We start from the raw sequence: 20,273 nt of genomic DNA, 5'->3' as shown, positions 1-20,273 counted from the left end.
CAGTAGAACACATATACAGAAGAACCCAAGTCACAGACATCCACTCCAGGAACCAAAAGCTATATTTAAGCACAATTCATTTGATGTTCTTAAATTGTAAAAGGAAACCTATAGACTCAAGGCATCCTTCCTAAAATTGCCTTTCTCTGTCCTGGAAAATATATCCATGTTTGCGTCTCTCTTTCCTCCCAAACAAATAAGCAAAACAAGTACAGAATTTCCTATCAACAAGCAAAACAAATACAGAATTTCATATCAACACAGGCAGCTCACCTTTTGTCCTTTTCTACTACCGTTTTTTCCCTTCCAATTAGAAATCAATCATAAAAGCCCCTAAGGATGTTAGAAAGGTAAACTCACAATCTTATTTAGGGGAAAGACTAGGAAAGCTTATAGGACAGCTATTCTTCTCCTGGGAAAAGTATCTAAAAACAAAGAGACGGGTGCTAGTAGCACATGTCTCAGAAGGCTGAGATCTGAGGTTTACAGCTCAAAGCCAGCCTGAACAAGAAAGTTGATGAGACTCTTATCTGCAATTAAGTACTAAAAAGACAGAAGTGGAGATTTGGTTCAAGTGGTAGAGCACCAGCCTTGAGTAAAAAAGTTCAGGGACAGTGCCAGGCCCTGAGTTCAAGGCCCAGTACTAGGAGGGAGGGAGGGAGAGGGAGAGGGAACAGAGGGAGACAGACACAGACAGAGACACAGAGAGAGACAGAGAGAAACAATGTAGTAAGTTGAAGTGATTCCATTGTCTCAAGAACATAACCTGTATTCCCTGTCCCCCCTTCTTTCCAGGACACCTTTCTCCTAAGCCCAGGAGGGAACTCCAAGCCGTACCTGTCTATACTGATAGCGCAGAGGTTCAGGATGCTGGCTGTACACATCATGACATCCAAGGTGACAAAAACATCACAGCAAATGCGGCTGAAATTCCATACTCCTCCTGTCACCTAGATATTGGAGACAAGAAAGATGTTACTGTTTGTCTCAGCCAAGGAACAACAACCCCATTAGCTCTCTTGCCTTCCCTCTGCTGTTCAGTACAGGTGTTGATGCACCCTCCCAACTCCCTGTAGTTGATACTATTACCATGGTTACATGGACACAGAGGGTGTACAGGCTGTCTGAGCCTGATTGCTTAGGTATGGACAATCAGTGTTCAAAGGGATCTTCCAAATCAACTAGTGCTATTTTCTCCCAGTGGTCCTTGGTAAAGTATTTATTAAGGATGTAGATTTCTGCATCTTCTTTGCACCTAGGGAGCCAGAATCATGGAACTGGAGCCCATGAGTCTTCATCTGAAAGTGAACACTCCCAGATACATCAAGAGTTGCGCATCACTGATCTAGCTCAAACTGAAGCTCCTCCTCGTGCTTCAGGGATGTGCCCACAGATGCATATCAGCCTCTAGATGCACAGCTGGTAGTGAAAGAGCATGGGCAAGTGCCTGATGTATTTATGATGCTGAAATTGCCTCTTAGAAGGAAGCCCCCTGCCTTGTAGGGAACTCACCACATACTCAGGAAAGAAGCTAAGAACAGGTTTGTCTTAAAATGTATCTCCAAAGTAAAAATCCCCCTGGCTTCAGGTTTGAAAGCTTGGAAACATCCCCAAACAACATCTAAAAAAAATCTGTGTAAAATAAGTCTATATCCATGTGACTGCCTTTCACCCCAAACTCTACATCCTTATCATCAAGAAGTGGGGAAAAGCTGGACCCAGGAAAGGAAAAGGAGCAAGATTTTCTTTTCTTTTTGTTTTTGGTCAGTGGTGGGCTTTGAACTCTGGGCCTGGGCGCTGTCCCTCAGCTCTTCAGCTCAAAGCTAGTGTTCTACCACGTGAGCCACAGTATCACTTCCAGTTGTCTGAGCGGTTTATTGGAGATAAGAGTCTCATGAACTTTCGTGCTGGCTTTGAACCATGCTCCTCAGATCTCAGCCTCCTGTGTAGCTCGAATTACAGGCATGAGCCACTGGCGCCAAGCTAGGAGCAAAATTTTCTACCTAGAAGACTGGCTCTGACTCGTGTACTTCATTTAAGTTCAAACTCCATAGTTCTCCTCTGAGTAACACTTAGGAAACACCAGGAATTTAGGTTACTCAATTTGTATTGTTTTGTTTTGGGTTTTTTTTTTTTGAGACTTTTACATAACCTAATTAAAGCAGGAAGATTTGTCAGGGAGATTGTCACTTCTGAATGTCTACAAACCGACATCCCTGGGCCCGGAGGCTTTGGGCAGTTGCCAGGATCCTGCCTGTGGGGCTGCCATTCTTGGGGAATCTGGGCTGTCAAAGAGAAGCCTGTGAAACTTCCTGCTCCCACATGTAGCTGTGTGTTTATGGTGTTCCTCCTGATCAGGCCCAATGGCTATTCATGGACGAAGGAAGGAAGGAAGGAAGGAAGGAAGGAAGGAAGGAAGGAAGGAAGGAAGGAAGGAAGAGAGGGAGGGAGAGGGAGGAAGGAAAGGAGGGAGGGAGGAAGGGAGGAAGGAAAGGAAGGAAGGAGGAAGGGAAAGAGAGAAAGAGGGAAAGAGAGTGAGAACAAGTTTTTCTCACCAAGACTGTCCTGATGTGAATAGGTCTCTTGATTCTTCCTTCCTGTTTTATACCAATAAAGCAAGGACCTTCTCCTTCCTTAACAACCTCCACTTGGATTTATTTTCTGTTCGGCCTTCTAGTTTATTTCCATATTTGGTCATTTCTAGATGCTGTTTTGCACTCACCAAAGATTTTTGTTGTTGTTGTTTAACAGCAATGATAAAAATTAAAACAAGTGTGACAAAGTCATAATTTTTGTTTACTTGGTTGGGGATTGACTTTCTGTTAGTGTATTGGCTCTATATAAATATAGACCTAATATAAATTTAGAGGAATTCTGAGAATGAAAGAAACTTTAAAAAGGGAGATGTAAAGACCCTGATGTACAGAGTGATAATCACACAATGATTTAGGAGAAACGGGAGAGTGAAAGACAGTTCTGCTCATTACACAGTCACTCAGATGCTGTCAAAGCTTCTCTCTGAAGTTAAATTTTGTATCTTTAATTTCATTTCACTATGTCTACTGTGCAGCTTATGCTTTAAACTTGGAAGGAAACCACTTTAAAAAAATATTGGTGAGTGTTTGTGACTGTATATCAGGGATAGTATTGGTGAAAGTAGATAGGAAAATAGTCAACCCTGGTGGCTTACTGTGTGCCATTCATTCATCAAATTCATTCACTCATTCATTCACATATTCATTAAGAAAGTGCTTGTGAAGATACAACAGTTCATAAAAGGAGGGTATATTATGTGTGTTAAGAGGTTCTACAAAATATACCACAGGATAATCTCTGAAGAAATTACAAGGTAACTGGAGAAGGGAGGTAATCTTGAAAACACTAACTAGAGATTAATATGAGAACCTAAAATCATTACTATAAACATTTATTGAAAATTTACCCTAAATAAGTCACCTGCTCATATGACCCATTGACCCATCCAGAAATTTCTTTTTTTCCCATTAATTTATTTTCAAAAGTTATCTTGAAGTCGTTGTACAGAGGGAGCTCAATTCAACACATCATTTTGTGAATATAATGCAGCCTTGGTCAATGTCACTCCCTTCATCATTCTCTCCCATCTCTCCCAATACCATCCACCCCTTCAACTTGCCTGGCTTCCAGAAATTTCTATCATACTTTCAAAAACTTCAGATTTTGAAAATTGAAATTGTGCTTTGCTTTGTATGTGCCTTAGAGATTTTTTTGAGGACTATCTAATTTGATAGATTAAATAACTGTTACTAAACCAACTTGATAGCAGAATCATTTACTTATTTACTATGGCAGCCAGGCAGGGAGCAGGCATGCAAATACATTTTGCAAGACTGAATGATCACGGGCACATTCTGTACTCAAACTAAAAGCTACCATTTACTGAATGCTTACCAAGTGCCTAGTGTTTGGTGAACCATGTTCACCAAATAGAGTTGAAGGTCTCTGAAGAACCTGAATCTGTTCTAAAGATCCCATTGACTGTTGTTCTAAATGTGGAGAGATGGAATGTTGCCGGTTAAAAGCCAGCATCTTAGTTTATATCATAGTACCTTAAAAAAAATCACCATTTACTTTTAACATTTGCATCTAATCTAACATTCTCACAACTATTAGGTAAACCCTTTAGAATTTATTGCTAAGCCTAACATATTTCCAGCCTCCACCAACCCTAAAGCTAAGAATACTACAAAATAGCATCTGGTATCTATAGCAAAGATCTCCCACTTAACTGTTACCCACCTAACACTCCCACTAATGTATTAGTTAAATACATTGATTTATGACTTTCCTTTGTTCTGTGGCTATAAATGCTCATGTCACTTCTTCCATGGCAGATCGTATCATCAGGGTAACTTGAAGCATATTTGGCTCAGAATTAATCTATTTTCTTATTTCCTTCAGAGCAGACTTGTTGTTTTTTGCATTGACAGACAGTATTTTTTATCATAGAGGAAGGAAGCTGAGAAAGGCTAAGCCCATTGCCAAAGGGCACCTAGGTAGTAAAGGCAGACCTGACACTAGTATGGAGGTAGTAATACTTGCTATAGGAAAGTGTCACTCAGGAAGAGGCAGCTATTAGGGAAGAGGGGGAAAGAAGAAAACAAGGCATCACCGGGGATTTTTGTGTGACAGACTATGTCTCTTCTTCCTAGGGAACGAGGGCCTTCCTGATCACCTCTTTCACAAGGTTACAAAACAGCAGAGCAAACGTCAATGGGGGCTGCTGCCTTTGGGGCTGAGAGGACACACAGCAGCTTTCTTTGCTGCCCCTCTCATGAAGACCCCAGGTTGTCCTCTTCTTCCAGGCCATGGGATACAACCCCTGCCCTGGCTTTGCTGTTTCCCTGTCTCTGGACTCTGCCATGTAAATTCCCCCTCATTCCTTCATCTCAGCTAAGTGTCAAGAAGAAAACAACCCGATTAGATGATTAAAGTAATCCCCACTAAGGTGCCACGCTTAGCCTTCCCTGCAGCTTTCCTCATTAAAATGAGTCTGTAATTGGTGGAATTTGAAATGGAAATAATATATATGTATATGTATATGTATATATATCCAGCAGTCTCCCATACCAAGTAAATAATAATAAGGGATCAATAAAGAGCAGCAAAGGGTTAAGAATATGCCAAGTTTTAACCTGCACAGATTATCTCATAGCAACTGAATGAAATAAATATGATGTCCAATTTACAAATAAAGGGAGACCTGATTGGGGTTGCCAGAGGTGTTGTTAGCCTTAGGATATGTAACTACTAGAAGGAGACAGAATTCCAGTCCTCTAGTATCAACCAGGATTCTATTCTGCCTCCTAAAGGTCTGAGCACAACACAGCATATACCTCTTAACTCCTCTGCTAGCACCAAAGATAGATAGATAGATAGATAGATAGATAGATAGATAGATAGATAGATAGATAGATAGATAGATAGATAGGATATTTGTCCACTCACTTACCAGTAGATACACTATTTATTGAGTGTGCACTATATGCATGATACTTGGTTTGTATCTTGTGTTAAATTAATTGTTTGTGTTCTCAGGACCTCAGGAGACAGGGCATGGGTGTGTGTGTGTGTGTGTGTGTGTGTGTTGTGTATGCATGCGTCCGGAGGTGGGTGGGCTGAGGGTCCAGAAGTTGCTAAGAAAATAACTGTGATATAGTGTGATGAGAGCTGACAGAGAGGTAAGTACAAAGCGTTGGTAAATCATGAAAGGTAAAGTGATTTTTTAAAAAATTAAAGCAGAAAAAAAAGAAATCTGATTGATTTAAGACTCTTTAGAGACATGATTTTTTCACTTAAATTCTGATGAATAACTCACTTCAGAATTATAGGCAGCCAGGTGGTGTTACTCTCACTTGCTAATGAATATAACTGACTCCCTTTGGCAATGCAGAAGGTGGGGAGTAAGCAGGAAAGAGTCTTCAGGTACTGACTTGGCTATTGATTTTCAACAGACACAGCCTAAGGCAGCAATTCCCAAATTTACTGATGATAAGGCTGCACCTCCCAAATCACTTATTAAACAAATGAGTTGCAGGCCTCATGCCAAATCAGTCCCTCAAATGATCCTTACTGCTTGGGAGGTTTGGGGAACATTGGTCTGGGAGGCATAATAATACCTTCAAAAATATTTATCTCTAAACCAAGATTCTTCAAACATTCTTTTCACTTTTTGAGACAGGTGTATGTACCTCAGGCTGACCCTGAATTCCCAATCCTCCAACCTCAGTCTCCTAAATTCTGGGATTATGTGTATGCTACCACACTACCTATTTATGTGTGTGTGTGTGAGTGTGTGTGTGTGTGTGTGTGTGTGTGTGTGTGTGTGTGTGTGTGTGTGTGTGTGTGTGTATTTCATTTTGTTTGATTTTGGTTGTGCTGGGGATAGAATCCAGAATTACACAATGCTAGAAAAGCACACTGCCATGCAGCCAGACACTAAGTATTTTTTTTTCTTTTTCTTTCTTTCTTTTCTTTTGTTTTTGTAAGTTGTGGGGCCTGAACTCTGGGCCTGAGTACTGTCCTTTAGCTCTTCAACTCAAGGTTAGCGCTCTACTACTTGAGCCACAGGGCCATTTCTGGCCTTTTCTGCTTATGTGGTGCTGAGGAATCGAACCCAGGGCCTCATGCATGAGAGGCAAGCACTTTACCACTGAGCCACCTTCCCAGCCCCATTTTTTCCCTTTTCTTTTGTGTTTTTCAGGGGGCCTGAAACTCAGTGTGTAGCTGAGCCTGGCCTTGAACTGAGTATTTTCCTACCTCAGCCTTCTAGAGTTGGGAAAACAGGCATGCCTTCCATATCCAGCTCTGAAGTATCATTATGCCGTGGATCTTTGTGGCTTCACATCCTTTCTCAGAGGAATAGTTTTGAATGTTTAAATAAAAAAAAAAAGCCCGACAGTGCATTGCAAACAGTACCAATTATATTGAGTTACAGTTAACAAAGTATCTTAAATATATGTACTTCTTCAATAATTCATTAGGCCACAAGACCCAGTGGCAAATCCTAGATTCCTCTAATTTCAAAGTCATGATGAATATAAATAATATTTCAAGATGTCCACAACAGCTACAATGTGACCTTGTTGCTGGAGGCCAGTGCAGCTCTTTCAATTCTTGCATCCAGGGAGATAATTGAGGAAAGAAAGGGATAGGAGAGTTTATTTGGAAAGGAAACTATTTTCTTTGAAAAATTTCCAGTATTGGGGCTGGGAAGGTGGCTCAGTGGGTAGAGTGCTTGCCCTGCATGCATGAGGCCCTGGGTTCGATTCCCCAGCACCACATAAAAAAAAAGGAAAAAAGCCAGAAGTGGCGCTGTGGCTCAAGTAGTAGAGCGCTAGCCTTGAGCTGAATAGCTGAGGGACAGCACCCAGGCCCAGAGTTCAGGCCCACAACTGGACCTCCCCCCCGCCAAAAAAAATTTCCAGTATTGAGGCTTCACCTCAATACCCTCAAATACTACTCCTTGAGGTATACTTCCAGTCTGCTTTTTTGCTTATTTTGGAGATGGAGTTGCAAGGATTATTCTGTCTAGGCTGACCTTGAACCTCAATTTTCTGGATTTCAGCCTCCTGAGTAAGTTAGGATTACAGGTATGAGTCACTAGTGCCCAGCTAAAAAAATATACTTTCAATAGATTGAAATCCGTGGTATTTAGGGTGAGAGTGGTCATTATTTTCACCCTGACATAGGTTTTTTAAATGGAAATTTAGGGGCTTAAAGGGTTAAGTTTTTCTCAGAATCAGCCCATGCAGATTTATAGAATTATCAGATCCATCTGTCCCCTCAAGTCCAGTTCATGGTCCTGGGTCTTGGTTTTGTTAGCTAAAGATCTAGTATTTCAGATACTGTTTGTTGTAGATCTACCTTCGGCTTGAAGAGAGCCTTCCACTAATTCTTAGGTGAGCACTCAAAAACATCTTTTGACATCCTATGCCTTTCGTGGAGTAATCAAACCTGTTCTTGTGTGTGTACCGGTCCTAGGTTTTGAACTCGGGACTTCTTTCTCTCACTTGGCTTTTTCACTCATGGTTGGTGCTTTTCTACTTGCTTTATTTTTTATTTCTTATTGTTACTATAAAGATGAGTTCCTTCCTTCCTTCCTTCCTTCCTTCCTTCCTTCCTTCCTTCCTTCTTTCCTTCCTTCCTTCCTTCCTTCCTTCCTTCCTTCCTTCCTTCCTTCCTTCCTTCCTTCCTTCCTTCCTTCCTTCCTCCCTCCCTCCCTCCCTTCCTTCCTTCCTTCCTTTCTCCTTTCTTTGTCAGTTGTGGGGTTTGAACTCTGGGCCTGGGCGCCGTCTCTCAGCTCTTCAGCTCAAGGTTAGAACTCTACCACTTGAACCCACAGCACCACTTTGGGTTTTCTGGTGGTTTATTGGAGATAATAGTCTCACGGACCTTCCTGCCTGGGCTGGTTTTTGAACCGTGATCCTCAGATCTAGCCCCCTGAGTAGCTAGGATTACAGGCGCGAGCCACCAGCACCAGGCAAGAGTACATTTCTTTTTGGTCAATGTCACCCCTTCCTTTCTCTTTCCCCACTTCCTGATGGCATTAAGGATTTCTTTGGCTAGAGGTTGATGCCTACCTTAATTATTGAAGAAAGTACTCAAGTTCAGTTTAGTGGAAATAAAGAAGCAATTTTCTTTGCATACAAGATGGAGAAATCCTTAGGTGCTCCAGCAGGATGGATTTTAGTTCTTTGATGAGATATTCAAGGACCAAAATTAGAATTACTTCTCAACTTGTCCTTCTATTTTGTTGCCACATTTATACAGTTTCCTTTTCCTTTTTTCTTTTTCCTTCCTTCTTTCTTTCTTTCTTTTTTTTTTTTGGTGGGGGGGAGGTTGCTGTGGGGCAAGAAAAAGATCTCTGACTTTTTTGAATTTTAATGTTCTCATCTGTAAAATGAGAGTGTGATAGATTCTGAAATGTTTGGGGAGATGACAAGATGGCTGCATAGGTTAACTTAGATCTTACCGGGGCTGGAGGCTAGGGAAAAGCATCTCAGCCAGGCACCATCCTGAGGCTACGGCCCACAGGAGGCTCTGTTTCCAACAAACTAATCACAGTCTGACAAATTGCCTACAGAGAAGAGAAGGGGAAAAGAGGGCAGGGCGATACAAAACAGTGGTGATTACATGGTGGACAGCCCGTTTCTGAGTCCTGTTGTTTGCTTTCCTGATCTTTCTACAAGAGGGCAGGGCGATACAAAACAGTGGTGATTACATGGTGGACAGCCCGTTTCTGAGTCCTGTTGTTTGCTTTCCTGATCTTTCTACTTTTACTTTGTTAAATAAACTCTTTGTTACTTTACTATAACTGCCCTTGTGCCTTGCTGTTCCTGGCTTAATTTCTTTTATTTTATTATTTTTTGTCAGGCATGGGGCTTGAACTCTGGGCCTGAGCGCTGTCCTTCAGCTCTTCTGCTTAAGATTAGCTTTCTACCACTTGAGCTACAGCCCACTTCCTGTTTTCTGGTGGTTAGTTGGAGATAAGAGTTTCACGGACTTTCCTGCCTGGGCTGGCTTTGAACCGTGATGCTCAGATCTCAGCCTCCTGAGTAGCTAGGATTATAGACATGAGCCACCAGTGCCCAGCTCCTGGCTTAATTTACAAATTACCTTAATTAACAAACCCCCACCACACTCAAGTATTCTTAAATTCTAACCGGCACTTAAAATCTCTTGCCATCAAGTATTGACTTCTTACTGTAGCTCATGTATTACCTTAAAGCAGGAGAAGAGCTTGGCATCCTTGCCTTCAATTTTTTTTAATGTGTCTTTGTTTTAGGTTGTTCTCTATGTAGTCATTTTGTAACCATCTTAGGTTCCAGAATAACATGAGTGATCGATACCATCATCTTTATAACAAGGGACCAAAACTGCAATAGAGTTTCCTCAGGACAGACGACCCAGCAAGCAGACTTATTTACGTTGGCCAGCAATCATAATGCTAAGGACACTTAGCAAAACAGAAGACTGAAATAATGGTCAACCAGGCCAAACTTGACTAGGATTGTTCAGTAACAATATATATCTTTTCCCTATTCTTCGTCTATTTAAAGTTAAAGCTCGTGTGTGTAATCTGAAGAATGAATGTAAGTGAACTGATGGTGCCATTTTCCCATGGCTGCCCAGGCTATGCAAGAAATCTTCTGCTGTTCACCATCACGGTCTCTTTACGGGGAGTATTGGTTTGAGTGAACTGACCCGATGTGTGGAAACCCAGGAGTTTAGGAGCCTAAAACTCACAATTACTGCAGAATTCTGGGGCCACTGTAGAAATTCTAGCGTGGTATATCTGATGTAGACTCTGGTCTGTATCCTTAACAAGCAGAAGGATTAGCATGGAACAGTCAAGGTTAGGAACACAGTTTGTGGGAATCTCTTTTTTCCAGTGAGGAGGTATTAAATTGCTGTTATCTGGGTTTTTTGGTTATTGTTTGTTTTAGCTATGGTAAAAGTCTCCTTTATTTTTAATAACCAGCATCATTGCACAGATCAGAGGCTCCTCCCTGTATCATCACCATCTGATATAGATAATTATTTTTGGGGGTATATCTTCCTGATCAAATCCACCCTGTTCTGTTTTGTTATCTGCCTTATTTTTTCTCATTCATCTTTTTTATTTTATTTACTCTTTCTCCCTCACCCTCCCTCCCTCCCTCCCTCCCTCCCTCCCTCCCTTCCTTCCTTCCTTCCTTCCTTCCTTCCTTCCTTCCTTCCTTCCTTCCTTCCTTCCTTCCTTCCTTCCCTCCTTCCTCCCTTCTCTCCTTCCCTCCCTCCCTCCCTCCTTCCCTCCTTCCTCCCTTCTCTCCTTCCCTCCCTCTCTCCCTCCCTCCTATCCTCCTTCCTTTCTTCCCTCCCTCCTTCCCTCCTTTCTTCCTCCCTTCTCTCCTTCCTTCCCTCCCTCCTTCCTTCCTCCCTCTTTCCCTCCCTCCTTTCCTCCTTCCTTCCCTTCCTCCTTCCCTCCTTCCTCCCTTCTCTCCTTCCCTCCCTCCCTCCTTCCCTCCTTCCTCCCTTCTCTCCTTCCCTCCCTCTCTCCCTCCCTCCTATCCTCCTTCCTTCCTTCCCTCCCTCTCTCCCTCCCTCCCTCCCTCCCTCCCTCCCTCCCTCCCTTCCTTCCTTCTTTCCTCCCTTTCTTCCCTCCCTCCCTCATCTCTGTCTTTTTGGCTTTCTGAGACAAGTTTCACTCTATAACTCAGGCTTGCCTGGAACTTACAATCTTCCTGTTTCAACCACCCAAGTAATGGGATTAGTAGTGTGTACCCAAATGCCCAGCTTGTTTATCTTCATTTCTTATTCTTTGAATCTTTTCTTCTATCTATATTGGTACCCAAGTACCTCTGAATTTAGTATAAATGCTTCTCAACTTATGAAAGGGTTATGTCTCACTGAATCTACTGAGTCAGGAGGAAATGCAAGTGGTTAGTTAGGGCAGAGGTCTGTGATGTAAAGTATGATTATGAAATGGCACCTTACTCATAAGACAGCACAAGTCTATAAGCTAGCTTGAGCTTGAATACCTTCATGATTAGTCCCCTGATTTAGTAAAGAATGGTTGCTGTGTAAGCTCCCAGCCAGCACCTGCTTCAGGGAGGCATGTAACCAACTCTCTGATTGGTTGTGAGATGCGTAGATGCCTCATAGATAAGACCAACTTGGGTAGTCCCATCAATAACAGATTGTAGTAAGCACTTAAGGAATTTTTTCCAAAAGCTTCATAAAGGCCTCCTAGACAAAGGCTTGCAATGATCACTCCTCTCTTGGATCCCTCGCTGTGGAAGTTTTGGCACTTCTTTCAAAATCAGGTCCAATAAACTCTCTATTTGTGAATGTCATTTGTCAAATCCATGGTCTCATGGACCTCTGCTACCTCTAGCCAGTTTAATACTATCACAACTGAAACAATTTATAATAATCCAACCAACCTGTCAAATCCCATGGTGATGGCATTCCATCCCTGCGGATGGCGCTGCTGGCTGGGAGCTCTGGCTGTGGTTGCTTCCCCGCACTGCCTGGGTGTATCCTGCCACATGGGGACAGCCCAGGGAGAGATGAAAATTCACCATTTGAAATATGGTTTCTAAGGGACTGGGGGGCACGGCCTGGTAAGAGCAAGGCCCTGAGTGCAAACACCAATGCCATAAAGGGAAAATACAGAATGAAGTACAGCTCCTGCTGGGTGCCTATGGCCTTCCCACCTTCATAATGTTGAAAAACTATAAGTTTAACTATCGTAAGTTGAGGATTTGTCTGTATTTCATATGTTTCCCTTGCTATCCTCCCCCCTCCCCCCAATCCTGGTATAAAAGCATTAAAGATCACAAAAGGTGCTTAGCCAAGTGGAACAAAATGGAGAGGGATCTCCTCACAGACGGCAGTCTGTAACGCAGGAAATTAAAAACTTGAGGGGAAACATGAACTAGAACCATTGGGTATGGCATAGAAAAGAGTTTTCCAATGAATGTCACAAAATGAATTAAAGAGCAGCCAGACTGGGGGGGGGTCTCTGAAGTACAGCCTGTAAGATGGCCTGCATGGTTTTGTTGCAACTCCTTTGCTAGGGCTGAGGACAGAGAATACTGAGGAGGCTCAGCAGCTGACTTCTGCAAGGTCCCCTCTGTGTGGTGGTCCAAGTTCAGGTCCGATGTGTCTGAATGATGAGAATGAGACCCATGAGTGCTGACCATGGTTCACACTGACTGCTTTGGCCTTTTTCTCAAGTCTCTAGATTCCACTAAGAATTCTTGAGATGCTGATGTGTTTCATGATAAGAGCAGCACATAGACTGTGTGAAAGTATTGGAGATTTTATTTTTTTTTGGTGGTGGTGGTGGTTCTTGGGTCTGAACTTAGGGCTTTGTGCTTAGGTAGGTGCTCTATCACTTGAGCCACACCTCCAGTTCTTTTTATATTGGTTATTTTCAAGGTAGAGTTTTCTTTTCTTTGGGACCAGTTTGGCTGTGAGCCTCCTACTTTTGCATTGTCTTGTTAGTTGGAGGATGTATGTGTCCACCACTGTGCCCAGACATTTTGCTTTCCCAGTGGCTAGGTGACAGGCCTAGGCCAGCACACCCAGTCATGTCCTGGGCTGTCCTTGAACTACAATACACCCTCTCCATCTCTGCTTCCTAAGTAGCTAGGATTATAGGCTTGAGCTACCTTGCCCATTGTGTGCTAGTTATTTTTGCTTCCTGCATGAATGTATGTGTAGACTGAGATTGACCTATTTCAGGCATTTGTACTAGAAGAGCATATGCCACCATGCTCAATTTTTTTTTCTAAAGCTGAAGCTGGCCTGAAACTGTTATTCTCCTGGTCTTAACCTCCCACATGGCTCAGAAGAATGAATGCTTACCTCTGGATTCAGTTATTGGTTGAGAAAGGATCTTGCATGTATGGCCCACTGTCCTTAAACCATAATCTTCCTGATTTTAGCCTTCTAGATAGCTAGAATTTCAGGTGTGAGCCACTGCTGTCTTGCTTACTCTTTTTTAAAAAAATCTTTTAAATCACTTTGATTTTTATGAGGTATAGTAATTATTCAAATAGAGGGGTTTCATTGTGCTATTTTTATACAGGCATAGAATATATTTTGCTCACATTTATTCCCAACATCATTACTCTTTTCTTCCTTTCTTCCTCCCTCTCTTTCTTCCTCCCTCTCTTTCTTTCTTTCTTTCTTTCTTTCTTTCTTTCTTTCTTTCTTTCTTTCTTTCTTTCTTTCTTTCTTTCTTTCTTCCTTCCTTCCTTCTTTCTTCCCCTTCCCTCCTTTCTTCCTTTTTTTTTTCTTTCTTCCCTCCTTTCTTCCTTTTTTTTTTTTTTTGCCAGTCCTGGAGTTTGAAATTTGGGCCTGGGCTCTGTCCCTGAGCTTCCTTTGCTCATGACTACCGATGCATCACTTGAGCCACAGCACCACTTCCGGAATTTTCTGAATAGTTTAGTGGAGATAAGTCTCATGGACTTTGCTGCCTGGGCTGGCTTTGAGCCATGATTCTCAGATCTCAGCCTCCTCAGCTAGGATTATAGTTGTGAGTCACCAGTACCTGGCTAGATTATTTTTTATCTTTTCTGCCTACAACCACTCACCTTATTAAAACTTTCTTGTAAATTTTTAAAAATAAATTTATTATGGCATTGTCATATGTGCATACAATATACTTTAATGCTAATCAGCCCCAACCTCTTTTTCCCATTCCACCGCATCAAACTGGGCTCTTCCTCCTCCCTTTCTTATGTTATGTCTTTTTATTTTTTTTAATTTAATTTTATTTTATTTGTGAACATACTGTACAGAGGAGTTACAATTACATGGGCAGGATAATGCATACATTTCTTACCAAGCATTGCAGCCTCCTTTGTTTACCCTTCACATCCCTTCCCAGCCTCCCCCCTCCCTCCCATCTCAATCCTATTCCTTCCCCTGTCTTTTTATTTTTTAATTTATATTTCACATATGAGAGAAAACATGGTATTTGTCTTTCTGAGTCTGGCTTGTTTCACTTCACATCTATCCATTTCCAAGAAGACATAAGTTCTTTCTTCTTTTACAACTGAATAATATTCCACCCTGTACCCATCACTATTTTCTTTATCCATTTAGTGCTTATTGGGCAGCTGGGCTAATTACATAGCTTGGTTATTGTCAATAGTGCTATAATACACATGGCTTATATTTTGGATATTTGCCCAGGAGTTGAATAGCAGGGTCATATGTAGGTCTATTTTTTAGTATCTTGAGGAACTTCAATTCTGATTTCCATAGTGGCTGCACTAATTTACATTCCCACCAAGGTTTCTTTTCTTTTTCTTTTTTCCCTCTAAGTCCTTGTTAGCATTATTATTGGACAAACCAATTTTTGTAACTGGTTATTAGTTCAAACCAAGTGCTGTTAACAAATCCAATGCAATTGCGGACACGTCTAGAAGTTCTGAAGCATGGATTTTCTCTTTTGCTTGAATGGCATGGGGTAGACGTGAGAGGCCTAAGGCTTAGCTCTTTACTTCTGGGTAAAGTTAATATACTGAAGATGGCAAAGCTGAGAGAATTGCAGAAAAAATGGAGTTAGAACCTTGACCAAAGTACACCTGTAGCTCTTACTATTCCAGGACTTTCTACAGTGCGTAGTGAGAGAGTTAATTCATTGTTTACAATTTAAGCTAATTGGGTTTGAGGCTTTTTAAGGTACTATTAATTATGTCTAAATGGAGATATGCATAGACCATAATTTGCAGTTTTCAAAGTACTCTCTCAGAGAGTTGAGCCCAACATCAACTCAACAGGGAAGTATGTCATTTTCATTTTATTCACTTACTTTCAGGTCTTCTAACTCTTATTTCGGAGTCATTTTTATAAATGACCATTCAAACCAGTGAATTCCAGCTGAGGCAATATTATGTGATAGCAGTTCCTAATTTTTCTAATTTCAATTTTCTTGTTTAATAAAATCTAAATATTATTATTATTCCTTTTTTAGATTCCTTTTCTGCTGAACTACATTTCATGATTCACTTCTAAAGAGTTAGACTGAGATCCCTTAGAGAAATGCCTCAAGCTGAGCCATACCAGTAGTGAAAGTCCTCCTAGTCTCTCTCTCTCTCTCTCTCTCTCTCTCTCTCTCTCTCTCTCTCTCTCCTGTCCTATTTTTGATACTGCCATGATCCTGTGATAGTATATAAAGGTACTTCAGCTTGTCAAAAATAGTCAAAAGGAATGAAGGATTGGTCTCTAGTCTGGGCTCTGGTGGCTCACACTTGTAGCTACTCAGGAGGCTGAGATCTGAGGATCAAGGTTCAAAGCCAGCCTGGGCAGAAAAGTCTGTGAGACTCCTAGCTCTAATAAACTTCTTAGAAAAAGCCAGAAGTGGCACTGTGGCTCAAGTGGTAGAGAGCTAGCCTTAAGCATAGACAGGCTCAGGGAAAGAGCTCAGGCCCAGAGTTCAAGCCTCTTGGTCTGTAATAATACCATGAGACAGCTGAATCAATAGCAACAGAATTCTGGTGAGAGAAGTACCCCTCCTATTTGTTTAAATCACAACTAGCCAAGTTTTCCAACATTTATAGCTCAAACATTCCTAACTCATACATATTAGTGTCTGGCAAAATGAGCCAATTTTCCTTCAAAGAAGATGGATGCATTCCAATCAAAATACATGAGAGTATGGGCTTGATGAGATTGTTTAGCTCCTATTAATAGTATTCTTTTTCCATGTGTCCTGTCTTCCTGGGATATCCTGAGCCCATAGCTCTGTGGTCAACACTGCACCCTGCTCATTTTGGTATAGACAAGTAATTACTAGAGCAATTGCTCAAAATGGACCATCAATGGGACGTTAGCAATGAGTAATACTTCTGAGACACTCTTCTCTGGGACACATGGATTTATCTATGTCCATAATCCTTATAGTGGAGGGTGTACAGTGTTCCTTTTTTTCTCATCTGCTTCTAAGGAAGGATAGGAGAACATTGAAGACTAGGAAAAGTATAGACTGATTGGGATAGGATGCTTGATTCTCTGAGTGACATACTTCTCATAACTGATTGTTGATTAATAAGATTGCTTCAAGTCTTTTCTGATCTTTTATCAAGACAGATCTTTGTTGAAGGAAATGATGGATATTGAGTGTCAATGACTGAAGAAAATTGGTAAGACAAAAAAGAGGCACTCCCAAAGCCAATTCCCCGTGGAGAGACTGCTTCTTCAAGTGTGTGTGTGTGTGTATGTGTGCAGCGGACACTGGGGTTTGAACTTGGGGTCTCACACTCTTGCTTGGATATTTTTACTCAAGGCTAGTGCTCTACCACTTGAGCCACACCTCCACTTCTGGCTTTTTTGTTGATTAATTGGAGAGAACAATCTCTCAGACTTTTCTGCCAGATCTGGCCTCAAACCGCAATTCTCAGATTTCAGCTTCCTTAAGTAACTAGGATTATAAGCATGAGTCACCAGTGCTCAGCTCTTCTTCAAGTCTCAGTTTTGATTTCTTTGACCATACTCTTGGTTACTGACAGCACCTACCAGAAAAGAGGAGAGTGATGCGTTCTAGGACTAGGGTGGTCCTTCCCTTCTGGAGTAATGGTTAAGATTTGAAAAATGGAAACCACCAGTCGATGAGGAAGACCATGTCCAGGCATGCAGTGGGAAAAAGCAATGAATAGCTCGGAGCAGTGAGAGCAATGCTGTTTACAGGATGTCTGTGATGTCCTCTTTCTTCATCATCAAGATGGGAGCCACAGACCATGAAGTACCAGCAAGCATTTGAAATGTGACTAGTATTACTGAGGAAATGATTTAAAACATTTTTTGTTTTAATTAATTGATCTTTAAGAGACATTGTTTATCAACTGGTGATAAGAATCCTTGACCATTTTCTTTCCTCTCTCTTCTCCTCCTCCGCTTAATTCCCTTTCCTCCCCTCCCCTCCTATCTTCTCTCCTCTCCATTCTTTATCTTTTTTGGATCTGGTCTGGTTATATGGCCTAGTAAGACTTGAACACATGATCCTTTTGCCTCTAACTCCAATGTGCTGGGTGTAGAGATATGTTCCATCATGTCTGACTCTCTTTTTGTTTCTTTCCTTTTTTTTTTTTCTCTCTACACTGGCTGGAAGTATCTAAAGTTCCTCACTCTTGAACAGAAATAACACATGCTTCAAAGATCTTTTTCATTATTATTGCATAGATAATAATGAATAGTTCATGTCCCCTCTCTAAAATGTCTGCTTGTATCAATGAATGTAGACTCATATGGTATAGACAGGAACTGCCTATATAGTTCAAATATTTCAGAGAAGATTCGTTGCAGGCATTCATGCATCAATCTTTCTTTAGCACATGTATGTACCAGGTTGTGTGTTTGGACTACAGAAAAAGAAGATCAAAGACTTCAAGCATGACTCAGCCTAACTGGGTGACAGAAAAGTCAAGATAATTACAAGATCCTTCACCATGAGAATTTGTCTAACTGAGAAGAATAAATACATATTCTCCCCTCCTCCTTCAGTCTTTCCTTAACTTTAGATCTAGCTCAATCTGACTAGCTGTTATTCTTCTTTTCATTTTTGTCCTGTATTTATTTCTTTCCTTTGTGTGCCCTTTTTGAGATCATAAGTCTAATTTTAGTTCCCAGCCATTCTTTAATAGGGGTGCTGGCACAGGCAGTCTGTGTTCAAGGTTTTTGCTCTCCCGTGATATGTCATACTTAATTAACTGTCACCTTCACTATTAATATTAACTGAAATATTAATTTGATGAATCTTAATTTCTCTTAATCATAGCATCATTTTGATCCTTCATTGGATATCTCTTTAGGATGACAGTACAGAGGAGAAATATTAATAGCATATTAAAGTGTTTAAAAAATTTTCTGTAATAATTGCATGTTTTCTAGGTAATAATCTGCTTTTGAGCAGCTGTAGGCACCCTTATTTCCTTGTTAGCAAACGGATGTTTTGTCTTGATCACCTCCTGACTCTATTTTGCACTTTCAAATGAAAATACTTCCAAATTTAAGAAATGTTTCTCCCCAGAAGAATTCTCCAGGGCCCGCAGCATTATCTATGTAGTAAAGGCTCTGTACTATTAATGGAGGCATGCTAAATCTAAATTTGAAGTTTTCCTCTGTTCCTTTGGTAGCACAGTCTAGGGAGAAGCAGTCCTTAGGAGAAAGGAGCCGAGAAGGAGGGCAACAGGACCATCCGGAGAAGTTGGATTGATTTGGAAACCATTTTTCCTATTTTTATTCATTAAAGTATGAAGAGAGGTGTTTTTTTCTTTTTTGGGGGGTCCGGTCCTGGGGCCTGAACTCTGGGCCTGGGTGCTGTCTCTCAGCTCTTCAGCTCAAGGCTAGCGCTCTACCACTTGAGCCACAGCTCCACTTCCAGCTTTTTTCTTTTTGCTTATGTGGTGCTGAGGAATCGAATCCAGGGCCTCATGAATGCAAGGCAAGTGCTCTACCACTGAGCTACCTTCCCAGCCCCATGGTGTGTTTTTTTGTATACATTTTTTTACCCCTCATCTTCTGCCCTATATCCTTCTGTACATGCTCACCCCCAGATACATTGATTTTGGATGAAAATATGTTTTGAGCTGTCCCCCCCACCCCCTGCGTCGCAGAGACAAGACTGTCACAGAGAATGTTCCTAGGAAGAGCACCATCATTCAAGTCCCTCAAGTCCATCACTAGACACACAGCTCCCTGGTTCTGATGTGGGCAAATGGGAGCCACCTTCCACAGGGTTAGCTCCCTTACAATTGGAAGAGTGACAGGAGTTCACCTTTCTTCCCCAGTTCCCAGGGAGTATTTGGAACCCTAAAGATTAGGAGCCCCAGGAACAACCCATTTTTGAATCCCACTCACCTCCAGGTATACCACCCATGGCATCACCAAGGTGGCCACCAGCAAGTCTGCCACAGCCAGGCTCACCACCAGATAGTTGGTCGTTGTCTGCAGGACCCGCTCTCTCAACACAGCCACACACACCAGGCCATTGCCAAAGATGATGGCTAGGATGAGTGCACAGTAGGACAGAGCATAGTAGGCATGTGTGCGGGTTCGGTTGGTACCCGTGGAGTTCTCTGCCCCGCAGGTGGAATTGATGTGGCCGCTTAGTTGGCTCAGAGGTGCCATGGTCCAGAGGGAGGGATGTGGCTCCCAAGAGTTCCTAGGAGGAAACAGAAAACGATGCCACTAAAATGAGACTCCTTAAAACTTGAGAGCTTAGATGCATATTTTAACTGAGCATGTGAACCCATAAGATCCAGTGTTTCTGTGTACCAGGTACTCTTGTGAGAACTAGTGATACTGAGAAAATCAAGCAGCTGGACAGATAGCTGTTGAGCGAGTGGTTCAAGCATCAGTGTAAGCAGCAGGAAGGGCTGGCATGGGAGTGGGGTGGGGGGAGGGGAAGCCAGCAAGGCTGGAGGCCAAGATGGGCATTGGCAGAGCGGAAGGGAGTGAAGTAGGAGGCCATGCGGAGCCACTGAGGAACTTGCATGGAGACTGTGAGTGGAATGGGAGGCTGCTGCAGGCTGAGGCTCCTAGCTTAGCTATTTCTTAGCTGTGGGACTCGGGCACATCACCCCACCCTTCTATGTGCCAGTTTCCGCCCAGAAAACTGGGGAATAAGGGCCGCCAGCCACAGGTGGGGGGTGAAAAGGATATGTGTCTGCCTTGTTATGCACCAAATGATTTCTTGGGCCTTAAATGGCCCTCAATACAGACATTCCCCTGAGAAT

At 42.0% G+C, this 20,273-nt stretch overlaps 1 protein-coding gene across 2 annotated transcripts in view; it reads right to left on the bottom strand.

The window, feature by feature from the left end:
- Drd3 (dopamine receptor D3) overlaps positions 1-19,665 on the bottom strand; it is a 41,288-nt gene extending 21,623 nt beyond the window's left edge. For both annotated transcript variants that reach the window (XM_070028719.1, XM_070028720.1), the window contains exons 1-2: positions 19,396-19,665; positions 838-950 (exon numbers count right to left, since the gene is read on the bottom strand). In XM_070028719.1, the coding sequence (XP_069884820.1) occupies positions 838-950; positions 19,396-19,665 (383 nt within the window). The remainder of the gene's footprint in view (positions 1-837; positions 951-19,395) is intronic.
- Between the last annotated feature and the right edge of the window lie 608 nt (positions 19,666-20,273).

This window comes from Dipodomys merriami, unplaced genomic scaffold (genome assembly GCF_024711535.1).
Source record: "Dipodomys merriami isolate MVZ:Mamm:240054 unplaced genomic scaffold, mDipMer1.0.p SCAF_2, whole genome shotgun sequence".
Lineage (NCBI taxonomy): Eukaryota > Metazoa > Chordata > Mammalia > Rodentia > Heteromyidae > Dipodomys > Dipodomys merriami.
This window is presented reverse-complemented; position numbering and strand designations above follow the sequence as displayed.